Source organism: Pongo abelii, chromosome 8 (assembly GCF_028885655.2).
Source record: "Pongo abelii isolate AG06213 chromosome 8, NHGRI_mPonAbe1-v2.0_pri, whole genome shotgun sequence".
In the NCBI taxonomy this organism is placed as follows: Eukaryota; Metazoa; Chordata; class Mammalia; order Primates; family Hominidae; genus Pongo; species Pongo abelii.
The window spans coordinates 83,940,503-83,955,956 of NC_071993.2; the positions used below are offsets into that span (position 1 = coordinate 83,940,503).

General features: G+C 38.9%; 1 protein-coding gene across 26 annotated transcripts in view; it reads left to right on the top strand.

The window, feature by feature from the left end:
* The window catches only part of ANK3 (ankyrin 3), a 701,719-nt gene that overhangs the window by 435,558 nt on the left and 250,707 nt on the right, over positions 1-15,454 (top strand). For all 26 annotated transcript variants that reach the window (XM_054521804.2, XM_054521780.2, XM_054521785.2 and 23 more), the window contains 3 exons: positions 14,326-14,427; positions 14,819-14,917; positions 15,095-15,193. In XM_054521804.2, the coding sequence (XP_054377779.1) occupies positions 14,326-14,427; positions 14,819-14,917; positions 15,095-15,193 (300 nt within the window). The remainder of the gene's footprint in view (positions 1-14,325; positions 14,428-14,818; positions 14,918-15,094; positions 15,194-15,454) is intronic.

A 15,454-nucleotide genomic window follows, 5' to 3' on the forward strand; every position in this document is an offset into this window, starting at 1 on the left:
GTTTTATATAATCTACCATGTATAATGCCAGAAGTTACTGCTATGCATTTCCTGAGCGGAACATAGCAATACGTCAGTATTATGAGGTACATCTCTAAGGGACTCAGCAGTTTGTTGTTGTGGTGGTGGTTGTGTAGCCAAGCTATACAAAAAATTGGAATTTGTTTTATAAACAAGGATCTCCGTAGACTGCCAGATTTTAACTGCATAATACTATCTCGTTTCATTTTATGTTTAATGAGACAAAGTTGTCGGTCATTTTTAGCCTTCTTTGTATGTGAGGAGTGGGTCCAATTCATTCTTGTTCTGTATTATTAGGTGGTAGGAAGAACATTAAAGCCAGGGAACCCAAATTCTATTTTCAGCACTTTCTTTAACTAGTTAAGCAAATCACACCTCTCTTTGCTTCAGTTTTCTATCTATTTGATAGAGATGATACGGTGACTGCTGCTTACCCCAAAATATAAGATGTGTATAACAGATAGAATTGTACGTATTTTTTTGTTCAATACAAAGCAAGTTGTTTATTAAAACTAAGAGTTAATCATTACTGTATCTTTGCTTACCAGTTTACTAGTTCAGGGCTATGAACCATCAGATTATTTAGTAAATGTTAAGGTGAGCCGAGGGTATGTACGTAAATGACTAATGCTACCACAAGATGATAAATGAAGGCGTGATGAGATGCATGCCAGTGGATCCCTCCAGGAGAGGGATGTTTAAAGCAGCCACTTTCTCTGGTAAACAAGGAAGAATAGATTATGCATCAAGGATTTCCTAGGCAGCTTGGCTCTCAGGAAAGCAAAAGAGAATTTCTTAACAGACATGTTCGTGTGGGAAATAATTGAGACAGATGAGCTAGATGAAGCAAAGCAAAAAGAGAGGAGGGGGTGACTGATAGAAAGTTTAGGACCCTGGGCAGGGCTCGGTGACTCATGCCTGTAATCCCAGCACTTTGGGAGGCCAAGGCAGGTGGATCACCTGAGGTCAGGAGTTCGAGACCAGCCTGGCCAACGTAGTGAAACCCCATCTGTACTAAAAATACAAAAATTAGTCGGGCGTAGTGGTGGGTGCCTGTAATTCCAGCTACTCAGGAGGCTGAGGCAGGAGAATTGCTTGAACCCAGGAGGCGGAGGTTGCAGTGAGCTGAGATTGCACAACTGCACTCTGGCCTGGCAACAGAGTGAGACCCCGTCAAAAAAAAAAAAAGGAAAAAAAGAAAAAAAGAAAGTTTAGGACCCCAGCGGCTTTATGTTTCTTTTGTTCAGCACATGCCTTCTGCCAAACAAATGAAAAATACTTTAGGTATTTTTGGGAAGGCTGGCATCTAGAACACTTACAGATTACAAACCATCAACTGCTATTTTATTAAACCTTTGATTACTATCTTATTTTAACTCAATGGGGAAAATAATTCCCTGAAATAAACATGATTACACTTTTCCAAAGGACTAAATCTTCCTTATATTAACATTCCATTAGCGTGTATTAAGAAAAAAAGAATTATCCAGGGCTGCTGTATATTTTGAATTGCTTAGCCCTGAGAATGCAATGGATAGACTTTTTTTTTTTCCAGAGCAACATATTACTATTTCTCTCATGCTTCTTTGTCTCAAGAGGTAATCAGAAACAGGTTCAAACACAGCAGAGGTTTCAAAAGAGTCTGGTAATGAATACACCTGCAAAACATACTTTGCAGAAATGGTTTCTCCATCTGTGGTTATTTTCCAGGCTTACTTATTTATTTGAATCTTTAGATTTCAGAATAACCAAATATAAATATTTTATTAATTTTAAGGTTGACCTCTCTGTTCCTGTTGTATAGCTTAACCCAAGTAAAGGCAAACTCATGCTGTCCTAAAATTTCCTAATGAAATAAAGTCGAATAATTCATTTTAATTTTAAATTTGAAAAACATCTTGAGCTGAGCACAGTGGCTCACACTTGTAATCCCAACACTTGGGAGGCCAAGATTGGTGGATTACTTGATCACAAAAAGTCAAGAACAGCCTGGGTAACAAGGCAAAACTCTGTCACTACTGAAAATTACAAAAATTAGTCAGGCATGGTGGTCTGTACCTGTAGACCTGGCTACTAGGGAGGTCGAGGTAGAAGGATTGCTTGAGCCTGGGAGGTGGAGGTTGCAGTGAGCTCCAGCCTGGGTGATAGAGACAGACTGTCTGGGGGTAAAAAAAAAAAAAAAAAAAAGAAAGAAAGAAATGTATCTTGAATAAAGGGCTATACTTCTTTTCACATCTTGGGTTAGGTACCTTGACCACAATAGAACTTTTATTAACACTGCTCCATCTTCGCTTGTTTGGAAAATTAAACACTTACCATTAGCAGTGGAAGCATTTGCACATTCCATAATATCATGGAGCTTTTAGGGCAGGGAGGATCTTGCTTGTCATCTAGTCAAATCATCCTACCAGTTCCTTACATCATTTATGGCTTTCTGCCTAATACAGCATAGTGACTTTGTGTCTGCAGCACAGTAAGATACCTTGCAACTTCCATAGTGTAAGGAAAATGAAAGTTTTGAGTCAAAATAGTTTGAAATCAAAATAGTTGGCCATAGCCTGGTGCAAATCAAGACAAAATGTTACTATATTGACCTCATATTATTAAGACACAAATTCTCCTCTCCTGATACCTATGATTTTATATCCTCTGAGAGACAAGTGAAACTGGCTTTTTAAGATCTTACTTTATATTATCAGAAAATTTGAGACAAACACAAATCCTATTTTGCAGCCGAACATAATCAAGTTTATGTTGAGGAATATTAGAAATACCCACCCACCCACCAGCACCTGACATGTGTTTTTCCTCCCATGGGAAATTTTTTTTTTCTTCTCTGTATTTATTTTCATTGCTATCAGTCTCCAAGAGAATTTTTAGGGGTCTGAATTCTGAGTGAGAAAAAATACCCCCAGGGCCTGAATTCTAGATCCTCCTTTTGATGTAAACCAGATCATAGTGGACAGACTGGATGAGGGTATGTTTTATCAGCATATGGCAAGGTAAATCTCTTGAAAACACTGCCTTTACAAAAACAAAAGCCTGCCAGCACTGTATTTTTTTTAACTGGTTCCCACTCCCCTCTATTTAAAGATAAAGATGGGAATGTTGTTTTGGCTTTCAGCATGAGAGTGGCCACTGTGCACAGACACCCCAGCAGGTTTGAAATGTGCACCAGCAGGGGCCTTTCTGGCACAAGTCCCAGTGTAAAGATGCTAACCATGCCTAACATGTGTTAGGGGACAGTGACCTCATTTTCAGGGATAAACTGAGGATACTTCCAAGCAAAATCCATGCAAAGGCAGCCATGTAGCAATCAGAGGGAATCTGTGGAGCCAGCCCCTTTTACTTCAGTTAGTTTTGACAGTGATTATTACTAATATAGACCACCTTCAGAAATTTAGAAGCATTTTTTTAATTGGTTAAGTAACCCCCTCTCTACTCCTCTTCTGGCTGATTTATGGATGAGAAATGCTGGTTTATTTCTAATAACTGGATAGCAATTAAGTAAAAAAAAGAATAAAAGCTTAATAATCTGAGGTCTTTCCTAACTAAAAAGGTTCAAGTTTTTACCATGAAAAACACACATAAAATTCCCCTTTATTTAAGATCTCCACACCCAAAACACATACTTGAAAATAATGCATTTGCTGACATAGACCAATCTCTTAAAAAGAGAAATACCAATCTCTTAAAGATCCAAGGTTTTTACTGACAGGCGGCAGATTATAGTATGAATGTCACCGTTGTTTTCATTTGTGTAATTGGTTGCATTCGTTTGAAATTGGTGGGAAATTAGATCACTGTGCAAGATATCTATAAAAATATCAGTGCACAATATCTTACTCTAAAATGTCTGGCAACTGAGTGGTCACAATCCGGATGGCCATGTCCCAGTGATTCAGCTCTAGTCTCATAGGAAAAAAAAATCCACCCTTTGGCTCCCCTCTCATGTACTTGGGCAGAGCCACAGCTCTGTGTCCCACATGAAAGCCTTAAAAACAGAAGAATGGGCCTTTCAAGTCGTTAGACTAATTTTTTGTTGGACGTTATCTTATTCTAAATAAACACATTTTAGATTTCGAAAAGTTCACGTCCCCTTTCTGATGGAGAATAATTTTCAAGCTCACGTTACTTTGTTCACCAAAAATTACTTCTCAGTGCTACCAAGCAAAGCCCCTCATCTTTAGTTTCTGGCTATGAAAAGCAGGGGGCATAAGGCTGGGCACTGTGGCTCACACCAGCACTTTGGGAGGCTGAGACAGGCAGATCACTTGAGCCTAGGCGTTTGAGACCAGCCTGGGCAACATGCTGAAACCCATGTCTACAAAAATTACAAAAATTAGCCAGGTGTGGTGGTGCCAACTACTTGGAAAGCTGAGGTGGGAGGATCGCCTGAGTCTGGGGAGATCGAGGCTACAGCGAGCCATGATAATGCCACTGCACTCCAGCCTGGGTGCGAGAGTGAGACCTTGTCTCAAAAAAAGAAAGAAGGAGGGAAGGAGAGAGAAAGAGAAAGGGGGAGGGGAGAAGAAGAAAGAAGGTTGCATAAGCCAGAAGCTGTGGATTGCTTGAGCCCAGGGGCTTGAATACAGCCTGGGCAACAGAGCAAGACCCCATCTCTTTAAAAAAAAAAAAAAAAAAGGGCAGGGCATAGATGAAAAAGGGTCGGGGGAGGTAATTATGAAAGTGAAGAATTTAAAATCTGGCCTTGAGATCTTAATCTTGTATGTTAAATTAGAAGCCTGTCAGTATACCTTCAGAATGCCTGTTATATCACTTTCTTGTCCATTCCACAGCTAGCCCCCCCAGGTCTTCTTATCACATTGTCACATACAACCATATTTTCACAGTAACCTACTTCAGTGGCTTTCTCCTTTGGTGAAGGAGAACTTAATGTGCCACCAAAGGAGATCAGTTTGAGCTGCATTGATCAAAACGTCCCATCTCAGACCAATTGAATCTGAATCCCTTGGCTGTGACGTGTGTGTGTGTGTGTGTGTGTGTGTGTGTGTGTGTGTGTGTGTGTGTGTTATTCCTACCTGGGAGATCCTTGAGGCATGGTGGGGTTGACAACAAGGACCCACAGATCTTATCTCCATTTCCTCCCACACTCAAATCTGACGTCAATCAATTGGGTCAATATATAGCTTTAATGATGTCTTTTCACTCCTCAAAACTCTTTATTTCCTGCTGGTATCTTTATGGTGAAGTTAAATCAGATTTATCTGCTGTTCCAAACCTCTCCTGAACCTGTCCTTTTCACCTACTCCCCGCTCCCAGGGCAATCCCCTTTGCATAGAAATTGTCTATTCACAATTCCTCAAACCTTTCTGGCTCTTTATTTCTACCTACCTTTTCTTCCTTTTATTCTCCACTGACCAAATCCCCTGTTGAAATCCTGCCTCCTCCTACCAGCTGTTTTCCCAGCTGTAACAGGATGCAGAAATGGCCCTTCCCAATGAGCTTCTCTGACTTTATGAACTTCTGTAGGTTCGTCTACCATGAATTCAGGCTCCAGTATGCGCAGCTTGATTAGGACAAAGACCTACCCTGAAAAAGATTATCATCCATCTCTGTAGGATATGTGATCCTAAGCAGAACAGATCAAGTGCTGTAGGAGTCCAGAGGGAGAAGGGGTCGTGCCTAGTGTTTATCAGGGAAAGTAGCAAATATGAAGAGGTCTTTGAGCTGGACCCAGAATTTGGTAGGTGAGTCTGTTGGTTGGGGAGGGAAAGTGAGGAGGGTTGGTGAGCATTACTAGCAGGGCATTACTGTTATTACCAATGTCCTGGGTGAAGTCACAGTGCCAGGAAATTATAGGGGGCAGTTGAGGAATAAAAAGAGATCTAGGTTGCTTTCAAGATTAGTGTTGATTCATGCTTTGTTTCAGGCTGGAAGTATGTGTTTGGGACAGGTTTTAAAGGGCCTGTGAGCCTATGCCATAGAAGTGGATTGGATTTTATGGTTTAAAAGCAACAACATTTGAGTGAATGAGATATGGTATAAAACAGCAATATATTAAACAGATAAGGGTAGACCTATTTGGGGCAAAACTGAAGATAGGCACACACAACTCTGCTCACTGAGCCCTACCCTTGATCTCAGTGTTTCTAAACTTTTGGGCTCCACAGAACTCTACTGGGAAACCCCTGGTGTTGAGGGAAGAGCCTGGGCTTGTTATCAAGCAGTCTTGGGTTTCATTCCTTGCTGTTTACTTATTAGCTATGTGACCTTGGGCAAGCCACTTAATTTTTAAGAAAGTTAGGCTTCTGCCTCTGTAATGAGATTCCTGTTTTGATTGAATACTTAAGAAATAAATGATAATACATGTATAGTAAGACATAGTGCATAATAATAATACATGTAAAATGCTTAGTGAGGTCCCAGGTATGTAGTAGGCACTCATTTAATAGCAGCTATTTTCCTTGTCTTGACTTTCTTAGAATCCTCAGTGGCTCTTTATACACTGTTCAGTGCTTCCAGAAGATTCAACTAGTGCCAACTACAGCCTTCTGGAGATTTTTTAAATGATCTGGGCATTATATAGCAAGGGCCTGAACTGGCCAGGGAGAAGGATGAATGAGGAAAAAGAAAGTGAGCATATTTTCAGCTGTAGGGAAAGCTAAGAAGTTAGGAAAACAATAAAAATAAGTCTTTTGAAGTGCATCTTTGAACTAGCACTTTAAAAGTAAGAGGCCTGTAGAGATTTAAAAACATATATATGTGAAAGCAAAAACTGTTTTACTTGGTTGTATGAGTACAGAGTTCAGGAGACAAAGCCTAGGACATGCCCAAGGTGGATAGTCTAATAAGAGACCCCACATTAACCTGGGCCCCAAATGGTGAGCCCCCAATATAAGAATGGACAGGAAATAAACCCACCATACAGAAGAGACAGGAAAAACATTCCTCTCCCCGTTTGTCACCAGATGGAAGGGAAAAAAATCTGTCCTGAGAGTTTGTAACCACAAGGAATCCCTCATATCTATACCAGTTTGAGATCTAAATTTATCCGTGTAGTCTTAACAAAAACAAAAACAAAAAACCTCAAGCCAAGCATTTATTTTTAAAGTAATCTTGGGTTGATAGTGCCTCTAGGCAACCAGCAGAACCAATCTCAAATTTCTCTTTGGAATATGACAACATTAATCCAGGCATTAAAGAATTACCAAAGATTAGTTTCTAAGGAGTATGAGGTCACAAGCAACAGTCACAAGCCAGGGAAATGTAAATTGGTGCAATCACTTTGAAATACAATTAACTAGAAATTAACTAGTAAAGCTGAATAAGCACATACTGAGTGACCCAGCATTTATGATCCTAAGATTTAAAAAACTCTTGCCCTTATGCACCCCAACTAGTGCCGGAATATTAATGTCAGTATCTTTCATAGTGGGTCCAAACTGGAACAAGACAAACATCCATCGACTCTACAGTGGATAAATACATTGTATTATAATCACATAATGGACTCTTCTATGTTAGCAATTATAAATTACCCACATGTTATATGTCAACATGGATGACTCTAAGAAACACAACATTAGACAAAAAAAGACAGAATGATACAGAATATATAATTTTACTTATATAGAGTACTAAGACTCTTAAGTACTAAGACTAGGTCAATTACATAATATTTAGCTTACGGAGGGGTACATAAATGTTAAAACTATAAAGAAAGGCATGAGAGTGATTAACTGAAACAGAGGATGCCTTAGGAGAACCACTCAGGAAGGGACTCGTTGGGAGTCTTCAAATCCACTTGTAACTTGCATTCTTGAGCTGAATAGTGGGTATGTGGGTGTTTATCTTATCATTTTTCTTTAAACTGTTTATATATGTTTTATGTATTTTTTAAATGTATGATATGCATCATGATAAATACTTTTTTTAAAAAAGGAGAAAGGAGAACTAAAAAAGTCCCTAAGAATATTGAATCAGATGTGTACACATAACTTTCTGGAAGGGGGTTTGAGGGAGAGAGTGAAGAAAAAAAGGTAATCAGAGAGTTACACCAAGATCGCATGCCTGGGTGGCTAAGATAATCTTGGGATGTTTAAATAAAAACAAGGAAACCTATTGTTCATATTTCTGTTGTTAGCATCTGGTTGCAGGTAGATGCGTTATATATCTCAGCGCACTTCTGTTGTTGCTGTTGTTGAGTGAGGGAATTGTGGGATATGGAATTGTCTTGGGGTGAGGATGAGCACTACGTGGATATGGCGTGCTGAGCTTAGAGAGAATGGTGGGAGCCATAGAAGCGATGAGGTCACCTAGAAAGAGCATGCAGGAAGGAAAGAAATGTGAGTTCTGAACATTTTCAGTGATGGGTTGAGGCAGTGAGGCACAGAAGGAAGTGAACAAAGAGATGACGGAAGAAAAGCTCGAGGGAAGATTTTCAAGAAAGAGAAGGTGATCGGTACTGCCAAATGATTCAACATTACAAGAAGAGAAACTTAAAAGTCATAGAACTTGATGACTGGAAGGTCATTGGTGATTTTATACAGAGAGACAGTATTGATTAGTGAGAGAAACCATATTGCCAGAAGTGCAAATATGAGTTAGTATTAAGGATATAAGTCAGTGTGAACCTAAACCAATCTTTCAAAATGTTTCATATTTAAAGGAGAACTCATAAACGTATTTATTGAGTGCCTATCTATGCACTCACATTGTTAATTACTTTACCTGAATTATCTAATTTTATCCTAACAGTAGGTTATTTTATTCTCATTTGACAACTGTGAAAACTGAGGTACATAGATATTTTTAAAAACTTGCCAAACACTAAGAAGTGGAATAGCTGAAATACAGATTCGAGCTGTGTTTTGGCTCTTACCTAGTCCACTGCACTGGGAAATAGAGGCGATCATCACTTGCAAGAGGTTGCTGGGTAGAAAAGTGGAAGGAAACTTTGTTTGTATTTTGGGTTTTGTTTTGTTTTCTATGTTGGTAGGCAGAAGACAGGGCACCAGTAGAAAAAAGGAATTTGAAGTCTACAGGAAGGATCATCTGACCCTTCACGTGGCTCCCAGGTAGCTGGGAAGATGAGGTAATGGGGAAAGATTAGAGAATTGGCACATCAAGTAGAAAGAGGCTCCTGAGATTGCCCCCGCCCCCCAGAAAAGTTTAGAAGCAAAGGAGCAGAGCTCTGTTATGTACTCACTGGGTCTCCAGTCTGCATTTTTTCAGGTGATCCACTGTTAGCCTGATCTTGAGTCTCACAATAAACTCAATGAGGAAATTCTGATCCATAGAAGATATACTGGAAAGTGCCTAAAATAGTTAATTCAATGGATGAATAGACAAATGGATGGACTGATGGAAAATGAACGAATGAATGAATGAGCTAAGAATTCTCATTTGGAATAGACCAAACACGTGTTAAGCCCTTTCTTAGAATGGTGATTAACAGCCTAGACTCCAGAGCCAGACTGAGTTTGCATCCCTGTCATTCACAAGTTCTGTGTCCCTGGAAAAGTCACTCATCCTGCAGCTCAATTTTCTTATCTACGAAATGGAGCTAGTAATACTACCTACTTGTGTTAGTTTGCTAGGGCTGACATAGTAAACCACCACAAACCAGATGGCTTAAAATAACCAAAACGTATCCTCTCACAGTTCTGGAGGCCAGAAGTCCAAAATCAAGGTATCAGTAGAATCACACTTCCTCCACAAGACTGTAGGGGAGAATTCTTCCTTGCCTCTTCCCACTTCTGGTGGTCCTTGCCTTGAGGTAGCGTAACTCAAGTCTCTGCCTCTTTCTTCACTTGGCCATCATCTCTCTTGTGTGTCCATGTGACTTCTCTCCTTATAAGGTCGCCAGTCATTGGATTTTGGGCCCATTCTAATCCCGTGTGCCCTCATCTTAACTAATTATATCTGCAAAGATTGTATTTCCAAATACAGTCATGTTCTGAGGTTCCTAATGAACATCAGTTTTAGGGAGACACCATTCAACCCACTACATTACTTAATAGAACTGTTATAAGGATTACATAAATTAATATAAGGACTTATAAAATTAATACATATTAAGTGATGAATAATATAATTAAGTTAATATTAAGTGCTTGTAATCATGTCTAGCTTATAGTCAAAGGTATGAAGTATTACTGAGGTTGGCACTCTGAAAATGCTTATTCTTTCCAATAACTGCTTTCTGCTGGATAATATCAATATTCCACTGCCGGTAAAGATGCTGAGTTACTAGATTAATTCATAATAATGCTTGACTCTATCCGTGAAGCTATTTTCTTGAAAAACATACATGATTCATATTTCTAGTAAAATAACTAAGTAGACAGGACATTAAATGTTAACAAAATAAACTTTCATTTCTAAATTCCTCAGATTTTGGTCACCCAGAGGAAAAAAAGTGCTGAACAACCTGTTCATATTCATTTTTGTGCAACTAATTCCTTAGGCAGTGGCTTTGTCTGTGTGACTTTCCATGTGGCTGCGCCCAGCTTGTCTTTGAACCTAATTTCCTCCATAGTAATTTGTTGACGTTTTTGGATGCATCTTAGATATAGCATCAAAAGAGGCATTATTTTGATACAAGGTTATCAAAAGGTTAAAAAAACAAGCTATAGACTGTGTTAAGAGTAACTCCTAGTTATTCCGTGAAATGAGGGCAATGAGATACAACCCACTGATACTGAGTCTAGTACAAAATTCATGTGTTTTTTACATGAAGGATATAAACAACAATATATTCTCTATGGGCAAAATTGGGGGGAAAATGGTTAAGAATCCAATATTTGCCCTGCCACTTATGCAAGTTTATTTTAGAGGAGAGAGAGTAAGAAGCTGTGAAATGAAAGCAAATAAGTCATTATTGTGCCACATTTATTTTGTTCCACCAATGTGTATCCAGATATTGACACAATGACTAACACATAGTAGACATTCAACAAATATTTGAGGAAGAGGTGGATATTTTGTTTGCCGGTGGCTAAGAGTAAAAGGAGGAAGTTATTGGTTCTTTTTCTGTGGGCTTTGTAATGTCTCTTCCTAAGATGTAAGTTTTCTTCAGGGCAGTCTTCATTTGCCTCTTCTTGCTTTTTCTCTACCTTTTCCCCCTTTTTATTTGAAGTGGGTGGTTGTTATGGTTTTGGTGTGGTAAGCATGTTGATATGTAACAGGGCCAAGGAAAGTGAAGAAAATTAATTTCTGTTTCTGCTTGTACTTCCTAAAATTCTGAGGTGGTCAATTAGCTATCTCAGAGAATTGTTTGATATCAGGGTCATTGAATGAAATAGATCTAATGAAGGCATCCACCAGAGAATTTTGTATCAGTAGTTCTTAAATCAGTAGTTCTTGCAGGAGTTCTTAAATGCAAGTTCATGAGCAAGCTTAGCACTCCTGAACCACATGAAATTATGTGCAAATTGTGTATGCAGATGTAGATTTGGTGTGTGTGTGTGTGTGCAATTGTTGAAGGAAGATAATTTATTCATCACCTTTATTGGTCTCAAAAGAATCCAGATCCCAAATAGGTAGAGAACCACTGATTTCGAAGATTTGTTTTATACTGATTTTGTTTTGTTTTAGAGGTTTGGATGGGAAAATTCTGAGGAAACGAGAACAAAATGGACAGTGTATGGAATTATTAAATCTTTCCAGATATGGGATCAATTCAAAGGCTTTTTTCTTGAATTCTAATACCTCTTTTTTAACTTCTTTAGCTGCTGTTGTTATGTACTCCACGTTGGAGTTTGGGATGCTTAACTCACAGTTGTTATCTCTGGCAGTTGAAATATCCAGGCAGACTGATGTTATTTGTTCCCAGAACGGCATCAGAGCCCTTCTGGGCAAATTCACTGATAAGTCATTGAACAGGCACAAAGAAGATGATATTTTATGGTGCAATGAGCCATCCTTGCGTGGCTAATTTAGTTCTAACTGAACTTATAAACAAAAAACTAACCTCTAAATAGTGAACCTCTTTAAAAACTGCGTTCTGTTTTTCTTTAAATCCCTGGAAACTTTTCTTTGTCCTTTGTTTAACTTGAACCTTTATCTCTTGTCATCTGCTTAACCCTCTGCTCTGATTAAATGATTTTCATGCTTATCTCAAATTCCAATTTTATGTTATTTTAAGTAATAGCTATGTGTGCTCTCAGACACCTGACTCGGTGACTTAGTTTATAATCTCTGGTATTCACCTTTGTATCTATCAGATTCTCAAACTGCTGCTGCTGCTAATAAAGCCTCCTGTATTATTCCAGGCAATAATTTAATTAATAGTTATTTCCACCCAATTTACTTATTTGTTGATGCATTCATTCACAAAAAACTTACAGGCACTTGCTATATGCCAAGAATACTTCCAGTTGCAGGGGAAACAGTAAGATGAATATTACACATGGAGTCACATTGCCTTGTGCTGAGTCAAGGCTTGTGGCAACCCAAACAGGCCAAAGAGTTAAGCCTCCTCAAGTGTACAATCTTTATGTAAGTTGGGTTACTGTTTATTTAAAGCAGTGGTTCTCAACTAGGAAGACTTTGCCCCCTCCCCCAAGGGACATTTGGCAATTCTGGAGACACTTTTAGTTATCACAAATAGGGGATACCACTGGCACCTGGTCAATAGAAAATGCTGGTAAACATTGGACAATGAACAGGACAGTCCCCTACAGCAAAGAATTATTCAGATCAAAATGCCAATACTGCTGAGGCTGAGTCAAAGCCCCAATTTAGAGGCACAGTAGTGATTGAGAGAGGCTCATTACCATAAAAGAGAAGGGGGCAGGTGACTCCAGAGGCAGTGGCCTCTCCTCTGAGGTTCTGAGCAAGTTGACTCTTAGTGAATTGACTCACACTGGAACCAAAGACCCTTCTGATGGGTAGAATTTTCTTCTTCTCAATTACATTTCCATGAAAGAGTTAGCATTCCTCTCTTCAAGACTGGCATCTTGGCTGCTTTCCAGTTGCCTACGCCTTAATCTGCCTCCTCTGCTTATTCTGAAGGGGCTCATAATTTAGGGTGGAAGAAGGACAGGTATACCAAAACCTGTGATGTTGTGTAGTAAATACAAAGAGAGTTCAATGAAATTAATGCTGGGAGCACTGAGAAACTAAACTCCACCTGGGGGTTCTGGGCAGGCTTCACAGATGAGGCGGCATTTGAACAAATCCTTTGAAGGCGGTGTTTACCATATGACTGAAAGAAGACATTTTTCTCTTTTAAGCCATACCCTGCATGATTGCATTTATAACTGGTGACAAGATGTTTTTGGCTGCTCTTTCAGAAAAACCTGCTTTTGTATTGTACTGTATTAAGCAAGACTTCTTTACAAATATTTGCAGGCCCAGCTTTGCAGTGTCTTTCCTCTCACCATCTTTCTATCAGAGATTTCATTAGTAGGTGGTTTCAACTATGAAATTATAGATGTTAGAGTTTAGCAGTAGTTCAATGTTGCAAGCTTTCAATGAGTGAATTACATGTCTTGTTTTAAAATTTTATATGTCTTTCTTTCTGCTGCTGCTCCTACATATGGCTATGTACTGTAGGAAAATCCAGTAGAACATCATTGCCTGCAAATTTCTGTTAGACTATTAAGTACAACATAAAATGGGTTAAGCATGGTGGCTCATGCCTATAATCCCAACACTTTGGGAGGCCGAGGTGGGAGGATTGCTTGAGGCCAAGAGTTCAAGACTAGCCTGGGAACACAGCGAGACCCCTGTCTCTAAAAAATAAAAAAGTAGCTTGGCATGGTGGCGTATGTCCATAGTCACAGCTACTCAGGAGGCTGAGGCTGAAGATCACTTGAGCCCAGGAGTTCGAGGCTGCAGTGAGCTGTGATTGCACCACTGCACTCCAGCCAGAGCAGCAGAGTGAGACCCTGTCTCTAAGAAGAAGAATAATGCCATTTTGAATCTATTAATTGAAAAAATTGCTGTGGTAGATATGGATAAAAGGAATAGATGTTACATTTCTGCTACAAGAAAATAGTGGGGTCTTCATAATGTAATTATCAATAAGTTATAGAATTTCTCTTTTCCCTCTGGAAATTGTGTGTTGATTTAGGGTGCCTATACATTGTAGGAAATTTTCTCTCTCAATTCAGAAGGAATGCTGACATCACACAAGGGATAACATTGTACCCTTGAAACTAACTTTTAAAAAATGTGTCTTTTTCTTGGTTCTTTGTACAAAGAACTTTTATTCATATTTTCATGTTAGAAATAAAAGAGTTCAATTATTTTAGTTTGGACCTTTAGCTGGATAGTTTACAAACATGCATATTCCTTCATTTTTCATCAAAATGTGTTTCTTTTTTATTATAGTCTGATGCCAATGCAAGTTACTTAAGAGCAGCTCGAGCTGGACACCTTGAAAAGGCCCTCGACTACATAAAAAATGGAGTTGACATCAACATTTGCAATCAGGTTAGTTGGAGTTATTATTGAATTTTTTACTTAAAATTCTAAAAATCCAGACTTCAAACTCCTTAAAGACTTTATTTTTTTGTGAATTTTTTTTTTCTGTTGAATTTTACCAGCTTGTCATTGTCAAATTATTCTCTGTTAGAGGAACATTCAGAAATGTCAGCATATGTCCCTTAGTAATTAATTTCTAAAAGTTAGTAAATAATGATAACAGAACAACTCATCCAGTTTTGAAGTACTTTGATTCCTAATTCAAGATTCAAGTTCCTGCACTGCACTCATGCAAGTGATCATCAGGTGGGACTTTATGATATCTCAGGAGTTCTTGGTCGGTTGTTTACTGCTCTATTTTCAACCTGCTGAGTAAAGCTTTTCCTTTACTTTTAATCAGAATGGGTTGAACGCTCTCCACCTTGCTTCCAAAGAAGGCCACGTAGAAGTTGTTTCTGAGCTGCTGCAGAGAGAAGCCAATGTGGACGCAGCTACAAAGGTCAGTATCGCATATCTAATGCTTTTTGTACTACTCGCCATGTTCTGTGAGGATTCAGCCGTCAGTAAGAATGGGGGCACAACTCTCATAAGATATTTGTCAAATTTGTTCTCTTTGGGGAGAACAGGAAAATTCAAAAGATCAATGAGTTGATATATCTTGACTTTCATTTCACAGAAAGGAAACACAGCATTGCACATCGCATCTTTGGCTGGACAAGCAGAGGTGGTAAAAGTCTTGGTTACAAATGGAGCCAATGTCAATGCACAATCTCAGGTAAGCCTACAACTCCATGCCACGGACATTTTCTTATCATTTACAAACAATGTTCTTTGGGTCAGGTGCTTGCTTAGTTCACATGTCCTCTAAGAACACAATACTTAAGAACTATATTTAAAAAGTTATATTATTGCACACTTTGGAAGGCAAAGGCGGGCAGATCACTTGAGGCAGGAGTTTGAGACCAGCCTGGCCAACATGGTGAAATCCTGTCTCTACTAAAATACAAAAAAAATTAGCCTGGCATCATGGTACATG